Source organism: Struthio camelus, chromosome 18 (genome assembly GCF_040807025.1).
Source record: "Struthio camelus isolate bStrCam1 chromosome 18, bStrCam1.hap1, whole genome shotgun sequence".
Taxonomy (NCBI): domain Eukaryota; kingdom Metazoa; phylum Chordata; class Aves; order Struthioniformes; family Struthionidae; genus Struthio; species Struthio camelus.
Genome location: NC_090959.1, coordinates 7,394,437 through 7,407,995, shown reverse-complemented (window position 1 = coordinate 7,407,995; position 13,559 = coordinate 7,394,437). Strand labels below are relative to the sequence as shown.

The 13,559-nt window shown below is 56.0% G+C and overlaps 1 protein-coding gene across 1 annotated transcript; it reads left to right on the top strand.

Moving 5' to 3' along the window:
* Positions 1 to 2,041: 2,041 nt before the first annotated feature.
* Positions 2,042 to 13,489, top strand: EMILIN3 (elastin microfibril interfacer 3). Its single transcript, XM_068911926.1, has 4 exons — positions 2,042 to 2,249; positions 6,708 to 6,830; positions 10,610 to 10,857; positions 11,449 to 13,489. Exons 1-4 carry the CDS (start codon positions 2,053 to 2,055, stop codon positions 13,341 to 13,343), a joined length of 2,463 nt encoding a protein of 820 aa, XP_068768027.1. The 5' UTR covers positions 2,042 to 2,052; the 3' UTR covers positions 13,344 to 13,489.
* Positions 13,490 to 13,559: the final 70 nt, after the last annotated feature.

Here is a 13,559-nt window from a genome sequence, read left to right as displayed (position 1 = left end):
ACGGGCTGTTATTAAAACTGGGTCTTATTCCCTGCACACAGGGGAAAGAATTAGGGCTGTGTGTGAGGTTAGCCCTCAGCTTTGGCATCCAGCATTAAACCACGTAGGCTCCGTAGACTTTTGTTTGTTTTTACAGAGTTGCTTATAGACCGTCCCTCCTGCAATATCCCAGAGGACTGTAACAATCAGATACACCAGCTGGATGAGAACCGCTTCATGTATTGCCAAATATACCATGTAGAAATCATAATGCAGCCACCTCTGGGGTGTAACCTGACGAATGCTTGACGGCCTGCAGCAATACCCCGAAGCAGACTGAATGCAGGCAAGGGAACCTAATCAGAAAGGCAATTTGAAAGGATGCATTGGTTCATTACACAAACTTCCTCCTCTTGGTTTCCTGCCTTGTCTTTCGAGCGTTCCTCCCCTAATGTGGCTCTCCAAGGGATTTTCTTCTGCCAGTGTTTTTGTATTCACCTCAGACCTAGCCAAAGGCTCCTTTTACCTGAAAATGGCCATTTGTCTCAGCATCTTACTGTCTCTCTGCATAAATTCCAAGCCTTGATGCCTCTTTCCCCTAGCAGCAAGTTTCACTCCTGTGTTTGGGATCTCACCCATCCAGCCTTTCTCAGCCACTTCTTGCATTTCCTCCAAGAGTTTAGGAGAAGCATTACACACCACACTGTGGCTTTTCCCTCCCCAAGCTGACTTGGGGCTGGCCTGTGCCACACAAGGCAGGAGGCCCTAGCGAACCCTAGTGTGGGTTCGGTGCTGAGCCCACAGCTGTGTGTCCCAGCGCAGTGGGATGCTCAGCCCAGGATCTGCTTCCAATATGACAAACTCGCGTGCTCCCCAGCAGGCAGTGGTGTGATGGCCTCACCTTTGTGGGGACGGGGGCTGACCTCTACTGGATAGCACCAGGGATGTTACCCCATGGCCTGGACCCCACTGCATCCCACAAGGCTCCCAACTGTCCAGTGCCTTGGGAAGGATGTCCTCTCTTCTCCATGTTCCCACTCACCCAATGGCAAAGCCACTCCATGCAAATGACTGTCACGGCTCTCCTCAAGGGTTGGGAAAGGTGCCAGATTTTATTCCTCTGTGGCTAATGATGTGGGGCCTAAGCAGTGGTGCTAGAGCATGGTAGGGTGCTCAGCACCCAGCACCCACTGTCAAGGGTCACTGGTCCTCCGAGAAAGGCCAACAATCTCTTCCCTCTGTCCTGGAGCACATAGGGAGAGTAGGCCACTGGGCCCCGTGCCAGTGCATCAGTGCACCAGGAAAAGCGAACAGGGAGCCTCAAACCAAAGCTCAAATCTACGAGGAAGGGCTGTAGTTGGCTCCAAACTGGTGTCACTTCCCCCTTGCCCCTTCAGAAAAATCCAGGTGCTGGGTTCACCGGGCCCTTGGTGGCAGTGCCTGACACATCAGGCTGGTATCTGCTGACTGATTGGCAGCCCCCATCTCCGGCAGCAGAGATTGCTTCACGCCGAACATGCCCCAGGGCAGAGCTGAGGTTCCTCTAGCCCTGCTCTTCGCCCCGCTCCCGGGCGAGGGCAAGCAGGCCTCTGGGGCTGTGCGAACGCGGGGCCGCACGGGTCCTCGGTGGCTCCCGGGCAGACGGGGCGTGCGGAGATGCACCTGCTAGCGGCGGGTGGGCAAGCACCCGGTTGCCGGTGTGGGGCGAGAAGGGGCGGCCTTGGGGCGAGCGCCGGTCGGGGGTCGCGCTGCTGCCCAGCCCAGCCCAGCCCAGCCCCGCCGGGGCGGGGACGGGCGGCGCGGGGGAGCCCAGCCCGGCGGGGTCCGCGCCGTCTCCCCGCCCGCGGGGCCGGGGTCGGTGGCGGGCGGAGGGCGGGGAGCAGGAGCGCGGCCCGCCCCCGCCGCCGCGGTACTAAAGGGGAGCGGGCGGGCGGCGGAGCAGCGTGTGCCGCCGGGCAGGGCAGGGCGCAGCGGGCGGCGCTCCGGCCCCCTCCGCAGCGCCGTCCCGGCGGGGCCCGCGGCCGCCCCGTCCAGTCGCGCCGCCGCCGCCGCTGCCGCCGCCGCCGCGGGACCATGCGCAGGGCGCGGGCGCCGCGCCGCCGCGGGGCTCTGCTCGCCTGCCTCTCCCTGGGGACGCTGCTGGCCCTCGCCGATGCCAAGGGCTCTTTCTACCCGCCCGCCGCCCCCCTGCCCTACGGCGGCAGGTACAGCCTCTACACGGCCGGCTCCAGCCCGCAGCTCGGCCCCGGCAAGCCCGTGGGCAAGCACAAGTAAGCGACCCCCGTCCGCCCCTCTGCGTGTCCGGCGGGTACCGGCACCGGCCGTCGGGCAGCCGGTCCCGGGCGCGGGCAGCGGGCACCGGCCGTCGGCGCCGCGGCCGTCGGGCACCCGGTAGCGGCACGGACCGCGGGCCCCGGCCGCGCGGCGGGGCTCAGCCGGCACCATCCGCCGGGTGCTGTCCGCCGCTGGCACTGCTTACCGAGTACTGAGCACAGGCACCCCCTGACCGGCACCGTCCCCTGGGTACTGTCCATGGGGCATCCCTTGCTGGGCACCGACTGTGGGTGCCAGCCCTTGGTGCCGGCCACGGGCACCGCTTGCCGGACACCGAGCATGGGTACTGGCCACGCACACTCCTTACTGGAAACCAGCTGCTGGGGGCTGGTGTACAACACTGGAGCACAGTGTGCAGGGCAAGGTGTCCATGTGTGTTACTGCAGCCCTCTCCACGTAGAGTAAGGTTGGATGTGCCAGGGGTCCCCTTGGCGTGGGGGCTGTGTTTCCATGAAGGAAACGGTGTGTGTGTGTGTGTGTGCTGGGGGGATGTGTGTGCTGCAGTGCTGCGTAGGACAGGGCTGGGGTGTGTGCCCATGAGAGTGGGGGTGTGTGTTCCTGGGACGGTGCATGTGTGTGTGTTGATGGGCTGAGGTGGGTGTACCTGTTCTGCATGACACAGGCTTGAGTGTGTGTGTGTGTGGGGGGGGGGGTGATGTGCAGGAGGGAGGGATGGCCACGCACAGATGTACATGTGAAAATGCAGCTCTGTTTGGGGAAGAGTGAATTTACTCATTTGCTTGTAAAGCAGGGAGTTACTAGAGTTTAAATATGTCTTTACATAACCTAGAAAGCTCAGGCAGAAGAGGAATGTGAGCTTTAAGTGTACAAGACTTTCCATTTCTTCACAAAGAAAGAGTTATATTGGTGGGGGGCTCGCTTCCCTCAGTGCTTGTTTGCTAGAATCATTTCTATCAGGAGTCTTTGAAAAGGGAAGGATATGGTGCTACAAACAAGCTGAAATGAGTAAAGTAACATTCAAAACGAACAATACTGGCAATGCCAGTGAAAGCTTTCCAAAACCGGTAACATTTTCCAGCTGCTCACTCTTAAAACATCAGGCTGGAGCTATAAAACTGCTAGCCACAGGTGGGTGAGAAGGAAAGGGATTGCAAAAAAGGAGCAAGCCAGAACAGCCCTAACCTTTTAGCTAGGTAGTCAGAGGGAGGCGTTATTTGTTACTAGTGGCTAGAAGATCTGCCTATGCCGGCTACTAGCTTACTTGAAGAGGGCTTTTGCAGCGTGTTGAGCAGTGGATCCTGGATTTATGGATAGACAGTGATTCTAAATTTCCATACACATGCACACATGACCTTCCTTCCCTCCAGCTAGGAAAAGTTGCTGGCCTTAGTTCTTGAGTAGCCTTGTGTAAAGATAAATGACTCATTTTACGGAGTAGCAGGGAACAGAGCTGACCCCTGCACACACTGTGAGCCCAGCAGCCTCTTGCCAAGGTAGAGCTGCTTGCCCTCGGGCAGGCTGGAAATGCTGGTCTCTACTGGGGACTCTGGTGCCTATTGCAGGGGTGGGAGGAGAGCCCTCAGAGAGGGGACCTGGGTGCTCCACGGGGTGAGGAGCCTGGGTAGGCAGGAGAGCCCTTGCTGGGGCGAGCTGACTGGTGATGGGGAGAACTAGGGGTGAGAAGTAAGATGAGCCTGGGGAGCCGTGAGCCCCCTGTAAATGCCCTGCTTCTTGCCCCACACAGGACTCTTGGAGCCTGCTTGTAGCTTGGCCTCCAAAAAGGGAGGCACTGGGAGGCTTATGGCAGGCCTTGGTTTGGGGGGATGTACTTTGCTTTGATGTGTTGGTGCATGCAGCACTTCTCCTTCCTTCACCTTTCTCCTCTCTCTGCTCCATTTGCTGTGGCCACGCTCAGCACCATGATGGTGCTGGGGCAGGGCGAGCTAGAGCCCCCTGTGCTGTCCCCGGAAGGTGACAGTGCTGCAGGCAGCGCAGCCCAGCTGAGCACCGGGGCATGTAGCAACTTCTCCAGGCACAGGCCCTCCCTCAGGTCCATTTTTCCTCCATGATCATTGTGGCAGGCCCCAAACCCACTCCCTTCCGCAGGGAGACACAAGGCTGGCCTGCACTTGCACCTTCAGAGAGGTTGCTCAAGCAAGCTCAAAGCAGAGGGCTGCTGCTAGAGGCCTACACGTGCATGCATACGTGCATGCACGCTCCTTCCTCCACACAGCTCCTGACTGTGATCCCCTCTTATCCCTCCATCCTTCTCTGCAAGCCCTTCTGCTCCAGTGCGACTATCCCAGTCCCTTCCTTCCATTGCCATCACTTGCCAGAGGCATCTGAACATCACCTGGACCATCTCGATACCAAGAGTTAGTAAGAGCTAGGCTGAGACCCCCACAACTCATGTCTCTGGTGAGCACCCAAGGCTCCTCTGTCAGGCCACGCAAGGGTCTGCTGGCTCTGTGCTAGCACAGGCAGTGCTGGGGGAGCTGCAGCTGCTTCCTAGCTTGTGGCCAGGTGCCTGAGTAGCAGCAAACCCACCTTGCACAGGAAGAGCCGGGTCTTCCAGCGTCACTGAGCAATGCGTCCTGTGCACCAGGAGCTCGCTCCGGCCCATCTGCTCCGGCTTGCTGACCCTCCGCCTCCACCTCGGCTCTGAATTGTGTGCCTCACCCTCCTCTCCTCCTGCTCTGCCATCTGCCACGTCCCTGTGGCCCTAAATCACTGTCTTGCTGTCTCCACCCCTGTGGACCAAGTGCATCTGCTCCTCCCTGCAGCCTTGCCTTCAGCTGGAACATCCTCGGCCTCTGTCTGCCCCAGCACTGCTCCAGGATCCCTACTGCATGGCCTTCCTCCAGGTGACCTCCTCAGCACACCGAGTTTGCCACTTGGCTCCGGCGCGGGCCTGCACCTGCGGGAGCTGCCCAGCACCCTGGAGCACCAAGCTGCAGGCGGGATGGCAGGAGGGAAGAAGCTCTGCTCCTTGCTGGAGATTTCATTCTGCTGCAGGCAGACTCAGATAATGCCATGCGTCCAGGGGAGCTGAAGGAGTTTCCAGCAGCTGCCCCCGTGGTGGAGGGAGCTGTGGTCCTGCCGTGGTCTGGGAGAGCGGGCAGCTTGGATCTCTTCCCCTCCGGCTGTAGCGTGCTGAGTCTGAGCGTGCCACGTGTTACGACAGCAGCATAATTGGGCTTTTCAGGCTTGGTCCCAGCTCTGGCAGCGCTGCAGGAGCCAGAGGAGGACCCTCCACCCCTGCGAGACGCTGCTGGAGCTATTCTGGGGGAGCTATTCCTGTAAGGGCCCTTGCTGGTGGGGCTTTGCATGTCCCACAGCCCTTCTCACCTCCAAGACCGAACTGCACTGAATGTAGCCTTGGCTCGGGGATGCCGATGCTGTGGCTAACCTTAGTGCCGGGGCAGATACAGCGGCGCTTGCGACAGAGGCACTGTGTGCTGCACGCCCTGCTGCTTGCAGAGCGTCAGGACCGCAGATAAGCCCATGCTGATCTGAAGGGGCTCTGGATTTCCTGAAATTGCAGCCTGGTGAATAATCAGAGGATGCCCCAGGAGAGCATGTACAGTCCATTTCCAGCACCAAGAGACTGATTTCTTGGAGAGGCTCGACTGCTGAGGGACTGCAACCAGGGTAGCCCTCTGCCCATCCCCGGAGCTGGAGGAGGATGGAGGAGCAATGCACAGGGATGCCACCAGCTCAGAGGAATCTTGTGGGCAAGGACTCTGGCCTGAGGCTGAGACCCCAGCGGAGCCGAGGCTGAGCAGAGCTGTGTTGAAGGGTGCAGGGACTGAGCTGCACTGCTGTAACTCAGCAGAGAAATGCTTGGATCCACCTATACCAAGGAAAAGGCACCTCAGGGCTGGAATTTGCTGCCGTGGAGGAAGCCATGCTCCAGTGGCTGACTGGCCTGGGCTGGCACCCAGAAGGCAGATGGTAGCACGTGGGAGGAGCTGAGCAGAATTTGCTCCCCTTGGGGCTTTCCAGAGCCGCTCAGGTGAAGGCAGGTGAAAGCTGGGTGCCTGGGGCCATTCTGGAGGAGGGATGCAATTTGGTCAGCTGTGCCAGATTGGGAGTGCCTGCCTAACGTTTGCCCTTCCGCCCCCAGGAACCAGCTTGGGTGTTCAGGGATCCTGCGCTGTGTCCCCATTCCCAGCCCACCTCTTGAGCCTTCTTGCTGTCCCTTTGCCAGCTTGGTGGCAGTGGAGAAAGCCTCCTCCCAGTGGATGTGTGGGTCAGGAGGGCCCTCTAGCTGCCTCACCCCACCAGAGACCTTGCTAGCAATATTAGCCGGGGCAGCTAAAGCCAGGGCTGGACTGGGACAGGTGGGTCACTGAGTGGCCTGGAGCGATGCTCTCTGACCTCGCTGGTCCCTGGGGCAAGGGGTGACGGTGTCTCACTGTGCTTTCCCCTAGGAGCTACTGCGCCTACGTGGTGCAGCGCAACGTGACGTGCACGCTGCAGGACGGGGCTGAGAGCTACGTCAAGGCCGAGTACCACAAGTGCAGCTGGGGACCCAAGTGCCCCGGCAAAGTGCTGTGAGTACCCACAGGGCGCTGGCTGCCAGGGGGACGGGGGCCACCGCTCACTTCCTTGGGGCCCTTCCCCGGCTTCAGATCACAGCAACCCTCATGGCCCCAGTGGGACAGCGGGAAAGGGCACTAACACCCCGGGCAACCCTGTACTTGACTTTTGGCCATGAGAGAGGGAGTCCTGTCTCACCGGAAATAAATCAGTGATGTTTCCATGGGAAGCAAGGGTGCGTGGAGCTGTGGAGGGGAGCGGTTTGTCAGAGAAGTCCAGTTTGGCAGAGAGATAGCAGCTAGGTGAGAGAGTGAGAGGAAAAGGAAATGGAGTCAGTGGTTGGGGCAGGCTGAGGGCTTCCTCCCCCAGGAAAATATTTACAAAATTTTCTGCCACCTAATAAATGCTGCAGGGAAACACCCCGCTGGGCAGGAGCCGGGCAACGGTGGACACTAGGGCTTTGTGCCTCACCACGAGCCCTGGCCTAGGATGCTGCTCTGTGCTGAAACACAGCACTCCCCCATCCTCCCTGAGCCTGCTGCGAGCAGCAGAGCCAAGCCCCAAGGCAAATGGGGCTGAAAGGTGCTTTCATCAGAGCTGGCAGGGCTCGCCATGTACCGACAGCGCGGCGGGCTCAGCGCGTGGCCCGGCCTGGCAGAGAAGGGTTGTCGTGCTCGCTCACCAACTTATTCTTTCCTTGCTCTCACCATGAGCGTTTTTCCAGCATTTGGGTATTTTGGACATCCTGCAGCCGCCAGTTCCTGTAGAAGAGATCCACAAAGCATCTCCCAGGTCCATCGTTATCACCGCTTGCCCGCAGCGCCTGTGGGAATGGACCCAGACCAACTGCCTGCAGAGCGGCCGAATGAGCTAAAGAAGAGGTCTGCCCCGAATTGCAGTGGAGAGATGGCAGCTGGCCGAGGAGGTGGCGCAGCAGGAAGGACACCGTGCAGGGCTGCTCTGGTGGGGACCATGGGAAGTCCAGTGCTCTGACCTCGCAACCAGCCCCCCAGGCGCTGCTGTGCCCAGCTCCTTGGTGCTGCCCGGCCCCTCTCCAGCTCCTCAAACAAATGCTGGTGCAAAAACTGCGTGTTTCCAGAAAGGCACTGCACCTACCCGCTGAACTTTCTGCTCAGCATGGGAGACTGTGTCCACACACGAGGGGGAGACATGGTTTTTCCAGGCACTTTGGGCCTTTAGCAAACATTTGTGCAGCTGCAATAAATGCTTCCCCTCACTGCTGTTTGGAGAAGGGTACAGAGGTGCCAAAGGGCTCTCGGTTCTCGTGCAAAGGTGGTGGGACATGAAGAAGATGCCCTGTCCTCTGGCTGCCGTGCTCCCCCTTTGTTTGCAGCCTGGGCTCTGCCAGGAGCAAGGGAGCTCCAGGCTGCAGCCCAGATGGCTGAGAAGAGGCTGGGACCAGTCTTGTTATTGACAATGGCTGGGTTCAGCAGTTTCCTGCTTTTTGTGCATGCCATGACATTTCCAAGCAGATTTCTACACACTAAGAAAGAACGAAAGACCATAGAAACTTGGAAGCTTCTGTGAGGAGGAAAAACAAAAAGAAGAGCTAGTTTTTCCAGCTACTGCATCCACCTTTTTTTTTTTTTTTCTTCTTTTTCTTACTCCAGTGGTGAGCAGAGGGTAGCTTCCAGGACAGCAAGGTGCTCTGGCAGCTCACCAGAAGGACATGAGAGCAATGGTCCTCAGTGCTAACTGCTTTTTGAAGCTTGGTGTTTCCAAGAAGACAAAATCACCAACCCCACTGTCCCATAGCATGCTGAAGGCAGCCAAGCCACAGCCAGCTTTCTCCTCCTTGCAAAGACAGGGCTGGTGGAAATACCTTTACTTGAACTGGGCACACTGCCTGGCCATGCACTGATGCACAGAGGAATCTGCCTGTGCAGCCTGGGCCATGTTTTCTCTCCTTTCTCATCTTTGAGGTTTTTGCCACCAGAAACTAGAGTGCAGCAGTTCTCAGCAGCACCTCAAACCCTGCAGGAGCTTTGGCTTGCTCATGCGTGGGGGTGGATGAGTGTTAAGTGAAGGACTGCAATGCTGGTCTCTGGAGGTGTGCCCAGCCCGTGCCATGTCTTGCAGCACCAAAATCTGCTGGGTATTTTGCGACAAGAAAAGCCACTTCCTCTGGTGCTTGGTAGATGAATAACATGTTTCCCTTTCACCACAGTGTGAAGAGTGGGGAGTTACTAGACCTCAGCGAAGGGGCAGGTTTGAAGACCAACCCAAAATCAGCAGAAAAAGTTCTGGCTGAAGCAAGCTATCTGAAAAACATCCCTTGTCTTTGGGAAAGTGTCAATGTTGAGAAATCTCAAAGTGATTCAAAGGATGGAGGATTTTGGTTTGATTTCTCATCTTGCCCTCCCTGGCAGTTTATTTCCCCATGTTACGTACCAGCGTAGTCATATATGCTTGGTATTACACTCATGCCGGGGAAGCAGCATTGCTGAGAGGCTGCAGCCTGGGGCAGAGGCATGGAGGGAACCTCGGGGTGCAGACCCACATCCCGCCCAAGCTGTCAGATAGCTGCGAGTGCTTTACTGCACTTCTCTATACCTGTGTCTATACAGCAAGGACGTTTGTGCCAATCTCCTCCGAGGCCTTCCGCTGAGCGTGCTGGAGAAGAGCAAGGGCCGAATTGTGCGTGTTTTTACAAAACAACAAACTTACTTCAGGATTTTTAAGCCCCTTGGTAAATTTAGACTGGAAATTTCCAAAAGCAGCTTCAAAACATTGGCATTTGAGAGGTGGCAAAAAAAAAAAAAAAAGTGCTGTTTTCAGCTCTACATAACTCAGCTTGGGTGGTGGTGGGGAGCACAGGTGCTGGCTATGGCCTGTCCAATCTCTGCCCATGTGAGGGCTCTAGATGCCTTGTGGGAAAGCAACTCAGAAGAGCTGGGAACAGCTGAGTCTTCCCTGTGGAAATGGGGCTACTGCCCTCCTTAGAGCTAGAGCAGAAAGGGAGGGACTTAGCGTCGCACTGAGCATGGAGGTGGGCACCAGCCTTGCGTGTTGCGTTTGGAAGTGGGTAGTGCCCCAATCAGGGCCTGATAAACTCTGTTCACCTCATAATGCAGCCCTGCTTGGGGACAGTAGGGCAGAGATGGTGAGAAGTAGAGAGGAAGTACTTTTCCAAAGATATTTCAGCCCTCCCAGAGATCTCAGGGCAAGAGTAGAGTTGAGAAGAGGATTTTTACCCCCAGGAGATGCTCAGGTCAATCCAAGCTGTAGAATGCACCCACAAGCTAGCATCCAGCACTAGCAAACTGTTCCAAACTAGCAGGAGGAGTTCCAGGTTAAAAAAAAAAAAAAAAAGAAGCAGCTACTAACAAGCCTTCTGCTCAAAAAACCCACAAATATTTAGGTGATGGCTCTGCACAGGTGCTCTCTCCTCACACCCCCATGGTATTTCTCAGTCTTGTCTAGTTCCATTATCAACTTGTTGGAAAGAATTCCTACCCTTGCTGTGTGCTATCATGCCTGGCAGCTCCTGGTCCAGCCCTGGAAAAGGTGGGCTGATATTTCTGGAGTGCCGGTTAATGAACCGTGTTCCCCAGAAATGTATTGCTGATGCTACACTGTGCAGTGGTGCAGAAAGAGCTCTTTGAGGAGGTGGGTAGTGCTCTGCTGATGAAGCACTCGAGTCTCAGCCACCTTTTCCACGGTGCCTGGTTGTGCACAGGTGACATGACCCATGGCCGCTCTCTTCTCTATTGCTTGCAGTCTAGGTTGTCTCTCTCTAAACTGTCTTCTCTTCCTTCTCTCTCCTGGAAAGGTACCGCACCTTCTTCAGACCCAAATACAAGATTGGCTACAAGACAGTGACTGAGCTGGCCTGGAGGTGCTGCCCAGGCCTCATGGGAGAAGGATGCCATGATAGCCCGACCGACCAACCTGGCCTCCTACCCCAACATCCCAGCCCTAAAATGCCTCCTGGGCAAAAGATGTTTCCACTCCCTAGGGTTCCTCCCCATCCGAAAAGCCACCCTGACCTGTTCCCAGGACCAAAGAAGAATCCATATGGTGAGACCCTCTCATGCTTCTCAAATCTCTAGGTTATGCCAGGAAAGCCTCCTCCACAGTCCTTGGTCACAAGCCTCCCCATTCCTTCTGTTCCAACACAGAGGACAAATTTGGCAAGCCTTCAGTTAGTGGCCTGCTTCCTGATCAGAGAAATGGCATTTCATTAGCTTGAGGATCACTACTTTTTTTTTTTTTAAATCTAGTTTGTCTTAAAATGCACCACTTCAAAATTGCCTTTCCTCATTGCTTTAAAGCATTTCTCCATTAATCTTAGGGAAGCTAGAGTGTGTCTCAAGACAAAGCTTCCCCAGGCTGTTCTCATCACCTGCTCTAGAACTTGGGAACAGAGGACCTGATCCCTCACAGTGAAAGGAAGAGGATTTTCCCTGTCACCTTGAGACTGTTGTCATTAGGGACATTAGGGGAAAAGGAGGAAGAGGGGTTGATATTTGGGTGAAATGGCAACAAGAGGGAGGCAGGAGCTAATGTTAATTAGTATGGAAAAGGACCCAAATCAAGAAGATAACACAGGAAGGACGCTAAAGGTACGCCAGCCCTGACTTTCCTCTCTTTATTTCTTTTCCTGTGCAGGCAGGAAGTTGCCTGGCCTTTTTGGAGACCGCCTGGATCGACTGGAAGAAGAGGTGAGGCGCCTCTCCCAGGCCTATGACAGTCTGCACACCATGGTGAGCGGCCTGGGTGACCGCCTGCGGCTGGCTATCCGGGAGGACACCACCAAGATGATTGGGTCCCTGATGAACAGCCCAGGTGTGCCTGACTCAACGGTGGGCTTTGGCATCATTCCTGATGGCCTGGTGGATGTAGCAGACAAGGCTGACATCACTGCATACCCTCCTGTCGGGGAGATCCTGACCAAAGTGACAGAGGTGAGTGACGTGCTGAAAACCAAGGCAGACTTGCTGCACGAGGTTCGTGGCATGGTCCTGGACCACGACGGGCAGATCAAGCACCTGCTGGAGTCATCCCGGCCCTCACCCCTCACCTCCATTGACCTCCTGGAGGAGTATGTGGACACTCGACTGAGCAACCTGCGTGGAGAGCTGCTTGATGGTTTTGAGAAGAAGCTGGGGAAGATCCAGACCACGTGTGACTTCCGGATCCAAGAAGTGCAACAGCAGTGTGAGGAGGAGAAAGCTGCCAACCTGCTGCTGCAGCAAACTCTGGATGGGAAGGAGTTAGAGATCAAGAAAGAGATTTCCCAGCTGGAGACCCAGATCCAAGGGCTGACGGTGGTGGAAAGCTGTTGCAGCAACCTGGACTACCTCACTGATCGTATGAACATCCTGGAGAAAGGTCTGCACAGCATCTCTGAGTCTCAGAAAAACTTGCACTCACGGCTGGATGGAGAAGTCTCCACTGTCACCCTAGAAAACCTCTTTGAAGGGCGCTTTGAGGACCTGGAAGCCAGGCTCAATGCTACAGAGAGGGAAACAGGGAGCTGCTGCTCCAGTATAGAGGACAGCATGCGAGGCATTGTGGTAGCAGAGGTGGATGGCATGAGGACTGCCTTTGGAGACAAAATGCAGACCTTGGAGGACAGATTCACGACCGTTATGGGAGAGCTGAACAACATCAGTGCTCCTGTGGGCATGGATGGAGCAGTGGTGCCTGTGCTGGAGGGAGAGCTTGCTAGCATAAGGAAGCATACGGACGAGAGATTGGAGGTGTTGCAGAATCGCCTCATCACGCTGGAAAGCACTTGTTCCCTGGGCTGCACCTCTGCTTCCAAAGATGTGGAGACCTTCCGGACAGAGATTGAAGACTGCCAGAACAAGAACCAGGACCTGCTCCTCCGGATGGACAGCAACTACGACCTCCTCAGCAAGCTGAATGCCACCATTCTGGAGATCCAGCGGCGAATAGAGGAAGAAGCATCAGGAGGTTTGCAAGGGGAGATCACCTTGCTAAAGATCAACCTGAATACCATGAGCAAGTCTCTGACAGGGCTCAAGGACTCAGTCTCCCAGTACTCAGACACTGTGTCACACGTCAACTCTTCACTGGATGAGCATGAGCGAAAGATCGAGGACGAGGTCCACTCCATCCAGGAGAAAGTCAGCGACCAAGGCTCCCAGCTGTTCTTCAGCAATCGGCGTGTCCTGAACCTGAAAGGAGACTTGGAGCGACTCAAAGCCAGGATTGTCAGTGATCTGAGCTCCTGCAAAAACGTGGCCCATGACCTGCAGCAGGAGATCTCTCACTTCGACGACCGGGTGTCCCGAGTGGAGAGCGTCTGTGGCAGGCTGGGTGCCGTCACGGGAAGCTTGGATGTCATCAGGGACGAACTGGAGAAACACACAGGCAGTCTGTGGGACTACATGGACCATATGAACAGGACCCTGGCTGCCCACTCTCAGGAAATAACAGGACTGAAGGACAACCTGCTTGACTGCCAAGCCAAAGTTTCTGAGCTGGCGGAGCAGGTCAGCCACTTGGAGGAGCAGGCAGATGGAAAGCAGCATTAGCCATCCTGAAACTTGCTTCTTTTTTTTCTCCTCGCCCTGCCTTGAAGAACAGAATTAACTTATATCATACAGACTTACTCCAATGTGACAACAGTTCTTTGGATATTTTTTTAATGAAAATATAAATTAAAAGCTGCTACAACCTCTTCTTCCCCATCCCCCTTTTTTTTAAAACTTACCAGCCCTCCTTTTCCCTTGCCATTACCGTACTTCCCT